Source organism: Anopheles bellator, chromosome 2, assembly GCF_943735745.2.
Source record: "Anopheles bellator chromosome 2, idAnoBellAS_SP24_06.2, whole genome shotgun sequence".
Lineage (NCBI taxonomy): Eukaryota > Metazoa > Arthropoda > Insecta > Diptera > Culicidae > Anopheles > Anopheles bellator.
In genome coordinates, this window is record NC_071286.1 from 32,542,119 (window position 1) to 32,559,291 (window position 17,173).

A 17,173-nucleotide genomic window follows, 5' to 3' on the forward strand; every position below is an offset into this window, starting at 1 on the left:
CCAAACAAATTTATTAAATGGACCGTTGAATATCAGTATTTTTTAAACATCATACCATTTAAAAAAACGAGGACACATGAAGCATTTTAATACTGTTCGGTTTGTAGAATGATATCTTAGCTCCATAAGCTGTAGATAACAACCGCCTGTACACAGCAAACGCTTGCGTGCGGTCGACTGCCGAGAGGCTAGGGTGAAAATTGAAGACCTAGATTACGCCATCGACGCCTACACACGGCGATCTCGATCAACTGATCTGTATCTAAAGATTGCGCAGCGTGAACAACATACTCTCTCGCACCTTTCCAACCATCGTGTGGTCTACAGCGAGCTCGTGTGCGACACGATTATTGGTTTCGCCTCACATCACATGGTGGCACTGTGATGTTCGTCCATTTTCCCCCTTCGTTTCCATTTTACAGACGCCGAAACTTATGCTTAAATCAGACCGACTTATGACTGCACGGGGCACGCGCATAACGTAGGCAGAGATCAGTTAGACGAGAGAGAAAGAGATAGAGCAGGAAACTAGTCCTTTGAATTGGTACAATTTATGGGTGCCCTCCAGCAGTTCGAGTGAGGCTGTATGTATGGTGCATTTCACTCGCCACTGTGAAATCATTTCCATTCTCATGGTCAACGAAATCAGGGTTTTCTCAACACCACCGATCGCGCCTGTTCAGTGAATACCATTCCATTGCCGTGACGTATTTCGTCCGAAGAGGAACTTAGGCGCTTGCTCCATGTTTTTAAATACCCGGCCGTTTTCCAAAACCTGAACTCCACCGACTGTAGTACCGGAACCGGGGTTTCACCAATACTTCCACGGTACTAACTAATTTCAGCAGCGTATTGGTGGCCTTTCCATCACTGGCAGTGCGTGGTTAATGGGTTTGATTTCGTGCTCACGCTGGCACACAGGGCAGAAGCAGGAAAATGTGCGATCGCTGGCCGCGAACACGATCTTCGTGAATTCGAACCCACCCTTTCGTCCGCTGACACAGACTAGTTCACGCTAGGTTTCGGCAGAGTGCTGCTGACGGAGCGCTCGGACCATTCCTGCACGGTGACTAACCGCCGTTTCGTGCGGGATCTATATTTATAAAATTAAATAATACACACCTATGGGCGACGCCAGTGATCATTGCGTGCGCCATGAATGCTTCGGGCGAGGGCGGTGCTTTGTGCAGAAGCGAAACAGTAGATTGAATGGTGTTCGAAAATAAACTTAACGCGACACTGTGTGCAAGTATGGATGGCTGAAATTAAAAAAAAAAAAACCAAAAGTAGCATACATGCGAGTCCTTAAGCGTATCAACTGAGTAAACCCTGCTTCGGACGGCCTGTGGGTTCCAAGCGAAAGCACTTGGATTCGTGCTTGGCCCCGGCCGAAGGCCAACTGCCAACAACACCGGGCTCGGCTGCACGGGGCACGGATGCATGGTGCTTTTCCATCCCTTTATGTCTCCGGCAGTGCAGAAATGCTACTGAAAAATGGCACAGAAATCGCACAGAAAGAAAACAGAGAAATTGGAACATTTTGAATATTGCGATCTTAGTTTTTGTTGTTAATCGATAAAATCCTACATTAAATGTACACTCATCCGCAATCCTTTTTTTCTGATTTTTTTAAATTATTTTATGTTATTATTGTTTGATAGTTTAATGACAATAGGACAAAGCCAGCACAAAAAGTATGTATCTGGCGCATGGATTCGTTGCATCTTTCACCACGATCACCTTCTTAACACCTTCGTAACCCAGGACAAGCATGCACGAAGAGTTTTTCTCAAAGTAAACAGAGATCACCTTGAGCTTACGAGTCATTGCAAAGATTGGTCACGAGACGATGTATTTGATGAGCTGTCATCCGCCCAAATGCGGTTGCCAACATGCTGTATTGGCTGTGTGGTCATTTTTAAACTCAATAGAATGTGATCAAAGCTTGACCAATGAAATTGTTCACGCAACGCTAGGGATGAGTTATTTTATATTAGTTGATCTTAATTTATTCTTGTTTTGATTTATTGAGGTACGGTTTATTCAGCAAAAAGAGAATACGGGAAACTGGTTGGATTCCATACTGATGATGCTAATGCTAACGGAGCCGCCTGGTATCTCGTAATCGTTCCCTAAGACTTTTATATCGAGAAAATCAACGAATGTAAAAAATAACCATTCGCATGTACAAACGGTTTCCTCCGGATAACGGATATTTTTCATTTTGGTATGCCCTACAGGATTCGTTTTTATAATCTCATTTTGAGCGGCGCAAAAGAATCTGGACGTACTAAAGAAAATTAGTTTACTTACTTCGGTAAGCTAACACGATAATCAGCGTCACTGGTATCTACCAGGCAGAAACATTTTGAAATATGTCGTTACATGACATGCCGGCTGTACCGGTAGAAGTATTTGCTGTTTTCGGCTTCGTAAGCGTAGGTTATTGGGCAAAAGCAGAGCAGCAAAAATAAAAATTTTAAAATAAGCAATCGTGTCAAGAAGAAAAGTAAAAGGAACGGAGATAGAATGAAAACTCGACCTCTACCAAACGAGTAAAGAATGGAAAAAGAGAAAAAATTGAAAACGTTCGTGCTAAATCATATACGTGGGTTGGTGCACGACTCCCCAGACACAAGCAAAACTCATAAATTTTCTACAAACACCAAACCGGCTAGCCAACGGCCATGTTACAAGCACACACTAGAGATAGTGAGGATCGCTTTCATTATCGACCAGCGTGTGATATTTTGGACGGAGGCGTAGTGTTGGTCTCTGGAAAAGTCTAGAACGTATAATATTCGGTTTTATTGTAATGCAAAAAAAATCATCTATAGAAAACAGCGAGCTAAATCTTGACATCAGATATACGAATCGCCCAGAAAGTTAGCACAGTGGCAATCTAACAAACAAGGGTTACGAGTGGTTTATTAACATACTGTTTTCTCAAAGCTCCATTACGTAGTTAAGTTCATAGTACTTCTGGACTGCTTCAGTCGTGCATTCTTTACAATCTCAAGTTTAACGTGTGGTCCTCTTGTGCGTAGGTAATTTTCGTACAGCTTGACACATTTTGACAAAACATCGTTCGTGCCGCTCGGTGTCCATCCTTGCGAAATGTCTTTTTATTTTAAGTAGTAATCTCACTGACCACGTTCATCGCAACGCAGCGGTTCATTCTTGGCCATTCCTCGGGTTTCCGTCGATTGTGCTGGTGTTTTGCCACCACCGAACCTGTTGCTCTCGTGGTCGATTGTGGGCGTATAAAACCACAATTATACAAGTACTAAAAATAGGACGATAGTGAACAGGAGCATGTCTAGAAGCTATTGTCATGAGAAAAAAACACATCTAAAGACAAGAAGTGAGTACTGTTACTGACCCAAGAAAAAACCCATTTTACTAAACGTAAATAAACGTATAGAAAAGAGCGGGTTTATTAAATGTTTCGTATGGTTCACTAATTTGTTACTCCCTTTAAATAATTCATAATGTATGCTCGACAAAAAAATAGTCCAACCAATTTCTGCGTTGCCAAAATACACCATGAGCTTGACAAACGGTTTCTTATGTCATTTAAATGCTCATCCCGAACGAACGTGAACCACCTGACGGAGCTGCACTGGCTCATTGAAATAAAAAGTATATCCACCGGCGAGAGGCGAGCTGCTGCTTCACGATTGAGATATTACTGAGAAATGCACAAATATTAAGACAGAATAATGTTTTTCTTTGCTTGTTTTACTTCGTGCACCAAGGCACTGTCCGTCGTTAAAAATAACAGCAGTTGTTCCGCTCCTTAAGCTCTGGGGCGGTGTGGCATGCGCAGGATAAAGACATTAACCAATGGTCGGCCGAATGGTAGATCGACCCACTTCGAACCTTTTTGGCCGGGTCATGAAGAGCATGAATCAGTAACGCAATGGTACAAAACGATATTACTATTATTGCTGAGCAGCTTCAGGCAGGTGGCACGAATACAACCTAACGGGAAGGCTGCCTGTCATTGACAAATTATATTTATCTGTCATATGACGTCACTTTAGTGGAGCATGAAATTAGTCCTCCTGATCATCGCTGTGTAGATCCGCCTGGCGATGGCGGCGTTAATGCGTTACGCTGTATTTGCCTTGCAGGAGATTCAAGAGCTTAGTTTAGCATGACAGAAAAGTCGGTTGCAGATCGTTTGCGTCCCCCAGTTGAACTCCGCCAATTGTCAAACTCTCAGTTTTGCATATTTCGTTATGCTAAATGATTCCTGGCAGCGGTGAAAAATAGTAAATCAAAATTGTATTGCTTAAAAGGAAACCACCAAACCATAGAAGAGAGAAAAATTTAACAAACAAATGCAAAAATTTACCATTACAAAAAGAGAGAGCATAGTTTACCCTATCTAACTATCCCTATCTATCAGGTTTTTTTGGTAACCATCATGAACACCAAGAACAATCTATATTGTGCGGCACGTGACATGATATTAAATTTCTATCACTCCAATTCTACAATTATCAATTGTTCAATTTCAAAATCGAACAAGTTTGCTTTCCATTGGTAATTTGGACATTAGAGTGGAATCTTATTTTACAGACAAAATAGAAACACATCAGCGCCAGCAAAACCGAAGACGCATCGCAACCTTTCGCGCCGATGGAGGCGCCTGGTACCTGGTGCAAATTGGCTTTTGTAATGCTGTCTTTTGCCAACGCTTGCCAGCGGATGTAATTGTGGGGAACGGACGTAAACAAACACCTACCCTGAACCGGAACACTCGCCTTATTTCGTCCCTCAAATCAGTGTATATTTTTAGCCACAGCAATGTTTATGGCAGGTGTCAGATTGCAATGCGCTCGTTCGCAAGCATGGCACGAGCGAAAAGAACATAAAATACATGAGGTGGCCGCATTGTGATCGAATAGTTTTGACAAACAACGCTTTGATTTGTATTAGCATGAGGATAGAAACGAAAGAAAAATGCTCAGAGGGGTGAAACCTCTTCGTCCGCTCTTATGATTTTGCACGAACGAGTTTGAATGTCGTGCCTCAGATTCCTTCGCTGGCTGCACTCGAACTGGTTGCATTCTACTTCGAACGCAGTGCCCAGCTTTGGTTGAACTGATTGAGCAATCTATTTGCTGTGGATTGTGGGATCCTGCATCTGTTTTCCCATTCCTTCCTTCTGCGTTAGATGCAAACTGCGGTTGCCAAATTGTTCCCACTAATAGCTTCCTTTGTGCGAGTCAACGCGTTTTTTTTAACGATCCGGCAGGATAATATTTCAACGCACACACAACCATCCATTACGGCCAGCAGCGCCAGTTGGTCACGCACGAAGGTTAATCACATTGCATCCTCCCACGTTACAGGCGCGTCTGTGTTTGAGTTGGGTGCTGGGCGCAGGGCAAAATTTCTCACTCGGATCAGTAAAAGTAGATCGAAAATTTAGAACCATCGAGCGTAAAAATGGAGGTGGAACCGAGGTGGGACCGAACTATCGAAAGGATCTGCAGAGGCCCAAGACATCGCAAAAGTTGGACAAAGGGTGTGACGTAAAGGAAGCGTGCATGTGTGCGACAGAGAAAGAGAAGGAGTTGAAGAGAGAGAGAGAGAGAGAGAGCACAAATGTGTGAGAAATGATCCCGTTGAACCAGGCGCTCGCACCAGACGGTGGACCACTGGCCGCAGCAAATTAGTGGCCAGTTTCACTAAATACAAACGAAAATAGAATAGGTGCTCACGGTGCGAATACCCTGGCCCAACACAACCAATACAGAGGCCGGCGGGCACGCACACGCACGCACACCGTGGCCGAGCGGGCGCCGTCACGAACCGAACCGGGCGGCGATGCTTCGGGTTCGGATCGCGTGAACATTTTTAGTCCGATCCTCCGGTGCAGGGTGCTGCTCGATTCAGTCATCGCTTGCAGCAACACTGAGTTCGACGACGGCCGCCGGATCAGTGCGTACTTTCATTTTCTTGTAGAAGCAGTAAGTGTTGGCCAACATCATCCCCATCATCATCATCCCCAAAAGTCTCTTGCACTCCCGTTTGTAGTCCTTCAGGTTCCGGTTAGTTTGCACTCTGCGTCTGCCACATTCTTGAGTCGATTTTTTCGGTCCTACGACAGCCTGTTTCGATCGGGCCGACAACGGGGCCACGGGCCGATTGTATTTCCACAACACCCTAAGTTTGCCCTAAAGTGTGCCGTGACTTGTGTCCTGTACCGGAAGCCAATTTGTGTCTGGGTGATCGGGAGGAGTTACCATGTTGCAAATGGCCGCCCAGCCGACAGCACTGTGTTATGATGCGTGTTTCGCTAAGTTAAACAACTTGGTTGGTTTAGTGACAAAGTTATGTAACGTAAAGTTGAGGCAGAGCTTCGGAGTGATCGGAGATTGGGAACCAAGGATTACACAGCGCACCGGTTGTGGTGGCTTCACTAGTTCCGATCAAGGAATGGCGGCAGATCAGCACGGACTGAAGTTAGTGTGTTGTACGGAGTAGATCCCTACAAAGTGTTGGCGCATCACCCGCACAGTAGGTCAACCTAGTGCGACGGACAGGACCAACCAGACCAACCAGTAAGGGACCGCTTTCGGCGATGCTAAACCGAATCTGGTCCCCGGCAAAGTTTGAGCTAGATTTGAGCGCTATATTTATAACCGCCGACTTCCGCCGTTGTGTCCCTGCGCGAAGGTCCACCGCAGACTGCGCAGCCGTGTCACTATGCTGTCTAGGATTTCGCGGTGCCAGCAAAAATGATAGCCAAAATCCCCGTCGCGCCTTTGCGGCCTCTTTTGTAGAATCGAACATTGCGCTCGTATCACCAGCACATAAATGTACCATCCGAAGACTGGGGTTTGTGGATCAGCCGCTGTGCAATGTTCATTTAGGGGCCAGTTTGCTGCATCCTTACGAGTTCCTTTTTCGGTAGAAGGCAGAACGGGCAGTAGAAAAACGCCACAGCGATAAACCAGATATGGTTGGACCGTAACGCCGGTGGCAAAAAACATCGCCACCGCAACATGGCTGCCCACGTCGATTGTATTTTCCGTTCCGAAAATAGCTGCGGGTGTTCTTTTTTTCGCATTTCCCATTAGCCGCAGACCGTGCGCACTTGTTGCGCTTGCGCATGCCTGCGTCAGGGAGCGGATGCGCATTCGCACGGACCGCACGGCTGGCACGGGCACGTACGGAAACAATGAAGACGAAGCTTGCGGGGTAGCGAAGCCAATGTAGCTCAGCCGACCGAACGGGTCGGAGAATTTTTCCCCGAGGTGTGGCCGCCACTAGACCGGGAGGGAACGGCGTGTGAGGAGACCGTAAAGTTTAAATATAAACCATGCGCCGACGGCCTGTTGCTCGCACCGAGAGAGTGACATTTTTTCCTGAATTTCTTAAAGTAGCAGAGGAAAACACGAAACTCGGACCTCGGGGGCCTGGGGGAGCCGGCAGATTTGGTAACAGTTGGCCTTTGCTGCCCGCTGCCCAATTTGTACCCCGAACAGAAGGGTTGTGCGGTCGACGATGGCCCGTTATGTTCGCCGTTGACCGATTCAGTGTAAACATTCACCGTCAACGCATCGCGATTTTGGTGTTAAGCTTTTCCCACCAGAAACCACCAGCGCTCTGCGCCCTATCTGTGGTGGCCCCATCCCTGGCAAGGCGGGAATATGGTGGCCTATTTTTAGAACTGTGCCAGTTACCTCACGCTCATGCAGCAATGTTTGCATAAAGGAGATGTTCTGCTCCAATGCCAGATATGAGGCCGTTTCATATTTTTGCGGCAAGAAAAAAACTTCCATTTACGAATGCTGACGAAGAACCGTTCAAAAATGCGACACAAAAGGCAGACTATAGGTTTTTACGGTTTTATGGTACTATCCAGATTATACAATACTAGTTTACTCGTAGTAAAAGTCATGACCCCCCGTACGTCTGCGGGTTTGGAATTCAAATTCCTTTCATTTCCTTTTTTTCCCAACAGGTCGTAGCGTACCCCTGCCACCATGTCTGACGATGAAGAGTATTCGTGAGTATTACTGTCCAGTCCATTAACGATCGCACCCAACCAAACAAAAAAAAAAAAAAAAAAAAGAACCGAAAAGCACCGTACTGCCGTTGCCCGTTCGAAACCACTCGTCCCGAAACCTCCATTTCGTAGTAACTTTGGTTTTTGTGTTTTAAGTTGTTTCTTTTGCTCTGTTCCCTGTTCACCCGTTACAGTGTGTAATGTTCCACTTTTGCCACACACTTGTCTATTGTTGCCGTTTTGTTCCCCCTCTCCCAGTGTAACATCACCGTTTGCAACGTTTTTTACAAGTTACCAATTTTTCGTTTATCTTTACTCTGGCTCTCGTTCAGTATTTGTTTTGTCTTTTTATTTTGTTTCACTTTTTATACCGGTTCATCTATTGTTTGTTTTGTATTTTCCTCCGTACACTTGTTTCGCTCGTGCGGATGTGTTTAGCTCGTTTCCTAATTTAATCACAGCCTCTTTCACTCAATCAGCTATTTTGCCAACACTCCACTATCGTTACTTTCGTCCGTATGATTTCATTTTCTTATCCCGAACTGGAGTGACATCATCCCGCCCATTAGCTGCCGTGGTCCCGCCCGCCATGCCAACGGAGTCCAAAAAGTGATGAACACTTTCAATGCAACGCGTTTAGCACTTTTGTCCTGCCTCATTTAAAGCCATTTCTCACATCCCTGTACGCTGTTTTCCCGATCCATTTATCCATGTTGCGCCGATGATGAGTAGTTTTGTTTTCGTCCTCGGCTTTCTCTATTTACAGCTCTTTACTTTCACTCGTTTGATTTACTCTTTTGTTGGTCATCGTATTTTTCTCCCAATTTGGCCGTTTTTAGGCCTCGACGGTCGTTCAATGATGGGTTTGTTTTGTTTGTTGATTTTCCCGACATACCGCACCGTGAAACACCGCCAGTGAGTTGGATTGATTTGTTTTTCTAGTCTGGTGTTCACATAGGATATATTTTGAGTTTTGGCTTGTTTAGCTGCATAGCCAAGATGGCTCGATCGGCTCGTCTGGTTACGCCACTACGCCAACTGCAGGAGTCAGGGCAGGGTTTGCAGTCTTCCAGTCTTTACTTTCGGCATACGCGCAGAACAACGGTGCAGCGATCGTGCCGTATCAAAATTTTGCATCTCCACCTTTTTTTTTAATTACATCCATTTCTCAACCACAAACCATTCTCTTTTAGCTCGGAGGAGGAGGTCGTCGAGGAAACCAAAGAAGAACAGTAAGTTCCGATCATGATGGCCGCTAGCGCCTCAGCAATCTCAAATTGTCTCTCTCTCTCTCTCTCTCTTTTACTCTTGGTCTCAATTGTATCTCTCTTGCTCTCTCTCTCTCTTCATAATAATTTGCTCTGTCTCTCTTGCTGCCGTCTCTTTGCTGTCCATTTAGTGCCCGCAGTTTGATGTTAAACGACATTAAGAAAACAATATTACTTTTATAATATTTAGCTACCTTTAGCGCATAACGGACGATTCCATCCGTAAGGAGATTCCCCGGTTAAATTAACCTGTTAGACTGTCAGTTTAGACGTATTATTGATCAATGTACGCTGATACGCCAATTAGCCCTTTGAACTTATGGTTGATAGCCGAATGCTTTAGCATCGTAGGTAAATCAATATTTTAGTTTGCAGAAAAAACCCGTAGAGTATGCTTTAGTAAACAATTGGCAGAAAACTAACCTTTAGCAGCTGTCAAGCCTCGACGCTAACTTCCTTTCTCTACAAAACTCACCTTTTGCAGCCTCGCCCTGCGTCAGAGGGAACGAATCCAAAAAAACGAACACTAAACGGGCTTTCATCGTTTTTCAAATAGTAGTTTTAAAGCAATCGATCGGGTGTGCCATGCGGCCACAACATTGCAACGAAAAACAAATGATCTTTTCTCCGCCTGCACTTTTCCACGTTGCGATCAGCGATGATTAGCGGTTGAGCAACATGCCAACAGCTTATCAGCTCCCCTCTAGCTCTGTTAAGAGAGCCGCACACTGTCTTCCTATCGCCGCCGAGATTACTTCACGAAGCGAATGCTGATGACGCTAACGCTGCAAAACGTCTTTCTAGCGTCGGTGCACCACCACCTTCCACTACCTTCGACGCAATTTCTACGCACTTCCGCTATGCACCTTTTTGCAAATTTCCCCTAACCACCCCGGCTACGAAGCCGCCACCCACACCACCACCCCTACCCTTTACTCGCAAGAGAACCACCACCCGAACCCGCCTCCCAACGATATTTGGGTCGAAAAAAAATTCTAAATACAGAATTTTCTTTCTATTTCCAGGAAGTAAGTCCACGACTTTCTAGTTTACCCTGTTCAGAAAGTTCCCCATTGTTGTTGTTATTAGCGTTATCCCATCTATTATTACTACTACTACCACTACCATTACCATTGCTACTACTAGTATTACTACCGTGTTGCTTTCGACAGTAACATTGCCATAGCTAGTATGGCTAGCATAGGTTTTCAGGATAGTCTAGTGCCAGCAAACAGGCCGTAGGCAAAAACCCGTACACTAGAACACACTAGACAGACAGAGTAGTAGTGCTGTGGATCGAGAAGAAACAAGCAAAAAAAAAAAAAAGAAACGCACCACTGTCAAAGTCGTAAGGCCTGCGATACAGTAACTGGAAACCTGACCCGTCGACCGTGGAACTGAATTTTTTGTCGGTAAACATTTTCCAGTTTTTGTTTTTTTTGCAACTCACACACATATCAATACCACAATCTTAATATTCACAGCGAGTTTACTTTTTTTGCGTAATACGTTGCGATTTTTCTGAAACCTGAAAAACCGTTTGCCACTAATAAAACAGACCGAAACATTGGATTACTCTTAACGCACCGGGAAAAGGGCGCCATTTTCGATGGGTATTTTTTCCCTCAAACTAGTTGTTCCTGTTCTACTGAACTGAACAATAGTCACGAGTTTTCAGAGTATTGCCAATCGCCCGTCAGAGCAAAACAGTAGAAATGATAGTTTGACCATACTGAGTTTTGTTGATCGCCTTTGCCACAAGCATCCTATCAGGTCACAACTTCCGGCACCCACAAGGCAAGGTCACCCGAACATGAGCGTTTCCTGTGGATGCTGGAAATCAAATTTTATGTAAACTTTACTAACTTGATGCACTGTTAAGCACCGGTTTTACCTTGTTCCCAATTGTTTTAAATTCCATCGTGACATTTCATGTATATATTGCCGTTCAAGTTACACACCATAGATGATGCTTTCCTAGATCCGGTCCGAACCTGTGTTTGAATAATCGTTTGTAATGTGACTAATGATTGTAGAGTAGGTGGGGCCGAGAGTGCACGAAGGATACGTTGGCCACGATAGACAGTGAATGATTGCGACACAAACCGGAACCACGCTGGCAATGATGACACAAACCATATCCTTGTCCCTAATTCCTGTGGGCGCCGCTCGAAGGCCGCTCGATAGGATCATAAGCTACGATACTCTGATTGCCTGATGTGCGTGAAAAATTCAATCATCCTGAAAAATTCAGTTTTTTGTCGGGTTTCGGCAAAACAGTTCTGCTGCTCATTGCTGGCTAGGTGGCCGACAGTAACCCCACGTGACACAATTCGCTCTGCGCTCCAGCTCACTGCGCTTCCGGGTAGCTGTTAAGTCTTGGTTTAAGATATCTTTAAAGTATTTTTTTTTTGTACAAAAGGAAACACGGTACATCATTTTGATTGTTTTTTTTCCTCCTTCTCATCCCTTTTTTGTACTGTGTTGTGGCATTTGTCGAAAACCGTTCCCGATATCCCGATCGAAACTGTGTTTTGTACGATTATTTTGCGACAAAACCACGCACACACACCTCTCGCAACGTCCAAAACCCCGTGCCTGAACCAACCATCACGTTTGCCATCAATGCGCATTTTTGTGTCACCGAAACCACCGACAATCTGCTCGCCAAATGCCCGTCCGTCCGTCCGTCCGTCCGCACTTTGCCCGCCGGCCGTCCGATTATCGCCCGTTTCTACATGTGTGTAAATGTACCATCTGACATCATCTCGCCACCTCCACCACCACCACCACCACCACCACGACCATCACCAACCCGACTTGAAATCTAACTTTGAAACAAAAATGCAAAATGCAAAAAATGCAAACTGCAAAAAAAACCCAAACCGACCAAAAAAAAACAACATCACATCCCATCATCGAACCTCTCTGCAAACCGATCGACCAAAAAAAACAAACTTTAAACATAAAATACCACTAGGCCGGCAGCTAAATCCGAGTAAGTGAAGATCCATTTTCAACCCTTCATATTGTGTCCTGCCTTCATTAAAACCCGAGCACACAGAAACACACCCCAATACACCCCTCACACGCAGACCCGCTCACATCCTAGCAGCAGTAGCAGCATCCGTAACTGCGAGGCCACACGTGCATCGCGCATCCGACGATCGTCGGGCGCGATCGCACCGAGAAACACCACGTGCAAACCCCACCACACATACGCGCGCGCGCTTGCACGGCACTAACAATGGTCAAACACTCCCTTCGCAACACACCACCAACAAACACACACACATCCAAACACATGGTTACTCGTGGTTGTTGATTTTCCGTTAATTCATTGTGCTGCAAAGCGTACCGAAACGCGCTAGTACGGAACACCGGCAAACCTCTACGGAACCGGAAGTGATGCGTTTGCCCGGCATCCGACTGCCGAGTGGCGGCAGGATGCCTCGTCGGTTCGAATCGAATGGTACCTCTTGCCACGTGGTCACACGAAATTCAAAATTAGAACCCCCGACCTCGATATGCGGGCATCCGGCTTGGCCACTGTTTTAAATTTTCACCCCCTCTCTCTCCCTCTCTCTCTCTCTCTCTCTCTCTCTCTCTCTGTCTTTCATTTTCACTCTCTACTGCCTCTCTCTCTCGCTCTATTGCACGTGCCTTCTTACCGAATGGAATGGAATCGCCAATTCCTGCGCCAAGAAGGCCGCCTTCTCCATCTTGCGCATTGCCGTCTTTTCACGACTTCATTTTGGTTTGATCGTTTCCCTTACCGCGCTTACCCGCTTACCTACCACCACGTGACGTCTCTGCCACTGTGCCACCCATTCTTTCGCCCATCCTTTGACCCTGTCCGATCGGCCCGTCCGCTGTCGCCATCACGTTGGACGATGTTTTGTGATCCACGTTCCACGGAGCCAATTTGCCAATGGGCGATTGTTTGTCCGTATTTTTTTTTTCTGTGTGTTCCTATTTGTTTTGTTTGTTTTTTGTTTACTTTTGTTCCGCTGGCCACTGTGCATGCCCGCTGCCGATGGCGCTGTTTCGAAAACGGAACGGAACGGAGCGCCACACGAGTGTGCGGGTGCTGTGGTATGTGTGTGTGCGTGTGGCTTTCTGTGTTACACCGAACAATGGTTTTGGACAAACAGCATCTACCGAACCCCAATGCCGTCCGTTCTTGACCGCCGACGCCGCGCAGTTTGCCTTGCGATGTACACAGCTAGCTCTTCCACACACTCATACACGTTGCTGTGGTTCTCGTGTTACTATGTGTTACTACTACTACTGCCAGGTGCAACTTCCATTTCTTGTTGTGTTGATGTTCCAACGGTCAACAATGCTAAAAGATAAAAACACGAACAAACCATCACGCGTTTGGCGCACGGGTTGGTGTACACGGTACACGCGGGGCGAGCAGCATAGATCGGGTGACGATTGCTAATCCGGAACGTGTTTTGCTCCTATCTTCCTATGTCTCTCTCTCTGTCCATTGTTCGCCCGTGAACGATTGGCAATCAAATCGACACGCACATACCCACTCACAGGGGAGACGATCCCGAGTTCATCAAGCGCCAGGACCAGAAGCGCTCAGACTTGGACGAACAGCTGAAGGAGTACATTAACGAGTGGCGCAAACAGCGAGCCAAGGAAGAGGATGAACTCAAGAAGCTCAAGGACAAACAGGCCAAGCGCAAGGTCTCGCGAGCGGAAGAGGAGCAGCGCATGGCTCAGCGCAAGAAGGAGGAAGAGGAGCGCCGCGTCCGGGAGATCGAGGAGAAGAAGCAGCGCGAAATCGACGAGAAGAGGAAGCGTCTGGAAGAGGCCGAGAAGAAGCGTCAAGCTATGCTGCAGGCCATGAAAGACAAAGATAAGAAGGGACCGAACTTTACCATTACCAAGAAGGATAGCAACGTAAGTAGTGTGGTAGCGCCCGCTGGTGGCGCCCATGCGGTTGGCGGGGAACTCCCATCAACCGGAAGCTAACTCGTTCGTACCCCGTTCGTTTCCCACCGCACAGTTCGGCATGTCCAACGCCCAGATGGAACGCAACAAGACTAAGGAACAGCTGGAGGAGGAAAAGAAAATCTCGCTCTCCTTCCGCATCAAGCCCCTGGAGGTCGACGGTCTGAGCGCCGATACGCTGCGTGCCCGTGCCACCGAGCTGTGGGAGACCATCGTCAAGCTGGAAACAGAAAAGTACGATCTGGAGGAAAGGCAAAAGCGTCAGGACTACGACGTAAGTGCAGACGGCAGTTCTCCTCGCTGTCACCGATTTATATCCGGACTTCAGCCAACGGCCTTTCATTCTTTATTTCTGGTACCCAAACACGCTGACGCGGGCCGCAGTTGAAAGAGTTGAAAGAAAGACAGAAGCAGCAGCTGAGACACAAGGCCTTGAAAAAGGGTCTAGATCCGGAAGCCCTCACCGGAAAGTACCCGGTAGGTAGAGGGCTGCACTTCCCGCCAGGTCGTGGGTTTCATCGGCCACTAATACTTTCCTCTCAACTACTCTACTTCCCGCCAAACACCCGGCCGGTCACTCGCGCAGCCCAAGATCCAGGTCGCCTCCAAATACGAACGTCGCGTCGATACCCGCTCCTACGACGACAAGAAGAAGCTGTTCGAGGGTGTAAGTATCCGCGGTTCACGTGGCCCCTGTCACCACAGAATGGAGTTGTGTGGTCCTTTGTAGGTTTTATTTTTATAAATCAAATCTCCCATACTCGTGCCTATTTTCCGTTCGAACAACAAAAACAACCAATCTCCTACACAGGGCTACAGCGCGTATTATCAGGAGAAGATTAACAAAAAGTGGTCACAACGCCAGGAACTGTTTATGGCACGCACGAAGAGTAAGCTAGTGGGGTGTTCGATTAGCGTTGTACCTTTTACTACCAGCCCTTTTCGAGCGAACTCTGTGCTAATCGACGTGTCGTTGTCGCGTAACTTAAAGTATCTCTACTGTTCTCTGCGTTCCACGAGCCGTCCATTCGTCGTCAATCTCGTAATAGTGTCTTTCTGTTTAGAACTAGCACACATGTGGTAGACTGCAACCCAAGTTTCATTAACTCCGCGTTGATCGCACCAAAACAAGTCGGACCAGCATAATGTCCCACGGTCCACAGTTGAGATGTCGCTAACCAGTGTCTATGTGTTTCACTCTACGTCTTCTTTACATGTATGTTGTACCGTTGGTTAACACTTCCGTATGTGCCCAATTCATGTGTCCTGTACGGTTCACCGCACCGTAACAGGGCTTTGACACCCTGAACAAAGAGGTCCTCGAGAAGAACTGGGCCGAAAGGAAGGAGCAGTTCGGAGGCCGTCAGAAATGTAAGTTTCCGCTCCGATCGGGGCAGGTTCCAGCGTTCTGTGCCCAATGTCCATTCAATGTCCCCCACTTGTCGATTGTTGTCCGTGTACGGGGAGCGGGGAAGATTAACCAGTTAACGGTGGCACGAAATGATTCGATTTGCAATCGATTCTGTCCATCTTACCTGTACCGTTCACTTTTGCAGCCAAACTTCCGAAGTGGTTCGGTGAGCGACCGGGCAAGAAGTCTGGCGAACCAGAAACCCCAGAAGGCGAGGACGAAGTCAAGCCTGAGGATGAGGAAGTCGAGGAAGTGGAAGAGGAAGTCGTCGAGGAGGTGGTAAGTAGCGTTTCATCGACCGCGCCAGCGATCGATCCAGGCTGAGGCTGACTACTAACGATACCACCCGCATCTTTGTCTCGTCTTGCCCGGCCAGGTTGAGGAAGAGGAGGAAGAGGAAGAGGAAGAGGAGGAAGAGGAAGAGGAGGAGGAAGAGGAAGAGGAGGAAGAAGAATAAAAATGCACGATCATCGACGGTAGGTGGGCGATCGGGCGCGGACCCGGAACAAGTACACCCCGGTTGCTGGCCGAAGGCCGCTGGTTGCTGGCCCGCTGGTGCTTGCTGTCACAACCGAAGCTTACGTTTCCCGGTGCTACGGCATCCACCGATCCGCCGGCTCCGCCACAGCCAATCGGGCACCGGTATCGCCAGGGAGTTCCGCACCGGGTCTGCATCTCGGAAGCCTCGTTCATCCGGAAGCATTCATATCTATCCTTCTCTTTTTTGTAATAAACTACTTTCTACTACCATTTCCACAAAAAAACAACAACCAAAGAAAAATGAAAAACTTACTTTTCTCCAATCGAGCAACGAAGATCAAATACACGCTAGAATGGCACTAGTGGACCGTGGCTGGTTTGCAATCTCACGGCGGGCGGTTTGCGCGACCGACGCCGACCGACCACCGGTGGCACTAGTGCAGAAGAACACAAAGAAAAAAACAGCGGTTTTACTAGGCAGCATCGCCATAGGAACGGAAAGAAATGGCAACGCCAAGTTGGACACGAAGAACACCATGCCCTTGCTATTCGTGAAGAACGGCAAGCAACTACATTTGTGGAATGTAAGAAAGGACCGAACAACGGAAGCGGAAGAGAAAGAACATACAAAAGAAACATACAAACATACAACAAACAAAATCAACCAACAAGCACGAGAGGTACTCAAATGTTAAAGCAGAAAAATCGAAGCAAATAAGAGATACTAAGCGGAGGAACAACGAGATTGAACACGCGTCTCAGCATAACATCAGTCATGAAACTCTACTATTTTAATTGATTATTTAATTATTTAAAACAAGAACGCTCTTTATAAAAAATAAATTATTTATTACAAACAACACAAAACGGAACAATCAGTGATGTAAACTTCGATCCCCAATCAGCAATCAATATCACTTTATCTTAATCAACCGTCGATTCAACATAAATATTACCAAACGGGTTTAAAGTGGCGTGAACCGCCCCCAACTGTGCTATGGGCAGCTAGAAGGATCT

At 46.8% G+C, this 17,173-nt stretch overlaps 1 protein-coding gene across 4 annotated transcripts; it reads left to right on the forward strand.

Moving 5' to 3' along the window:
• The first annotated feature begins 5,874 nt into the window (after positions 1-5,874).
• Positions 5,875-17,023, forward strand: LOC131210590 (troponin T, skeletal muscle). Of its 4 annotated transcripts, none has more exons than XM_058203859.1 (11): positions 5,912-5,984; positions 7,985-8,029; positions 9,223-9,261; positions 12,278-12,295; positions 13,848-14,214; positions 14,321-14,539; positions 14,650-14,742; positions 14,852-14,932; positions 15,077-15,155; positions 15,822-15,955; positions 16,053-17,023. In XM_058203859.1, exons 2-11 carry the CDS (start codon positions 8,007-8,009, stop codon positions 16,131-16,133), a joined length of 1,134 nt encoding a protein of 377 aa, XP_058059842.1. In that variant the 5' UTR covers positions 5,912-5,984; positions 7,985-8,006; the 3' UTR covers positions 16,134-17,023. The 4 variants fall into 4 exon arrangements, with proteins under 4 accessions (XP_058059845.1, XP_058059843.1, XP_058059842.1 ...); XM_058203858.1 differs by lacking the exon at positions 15,077-15,155 and adding an exon at positions 15,558-15,636 and having other exon boundaries at positions 5,915-5,984; XM_058203860.1 differs by lacking the exon at positions 12,278-12,295 and having other exon boundaries at positions 5,910-5,984.
• Positions 17,024-17,173: the final 150 nt, after the last annotated feature.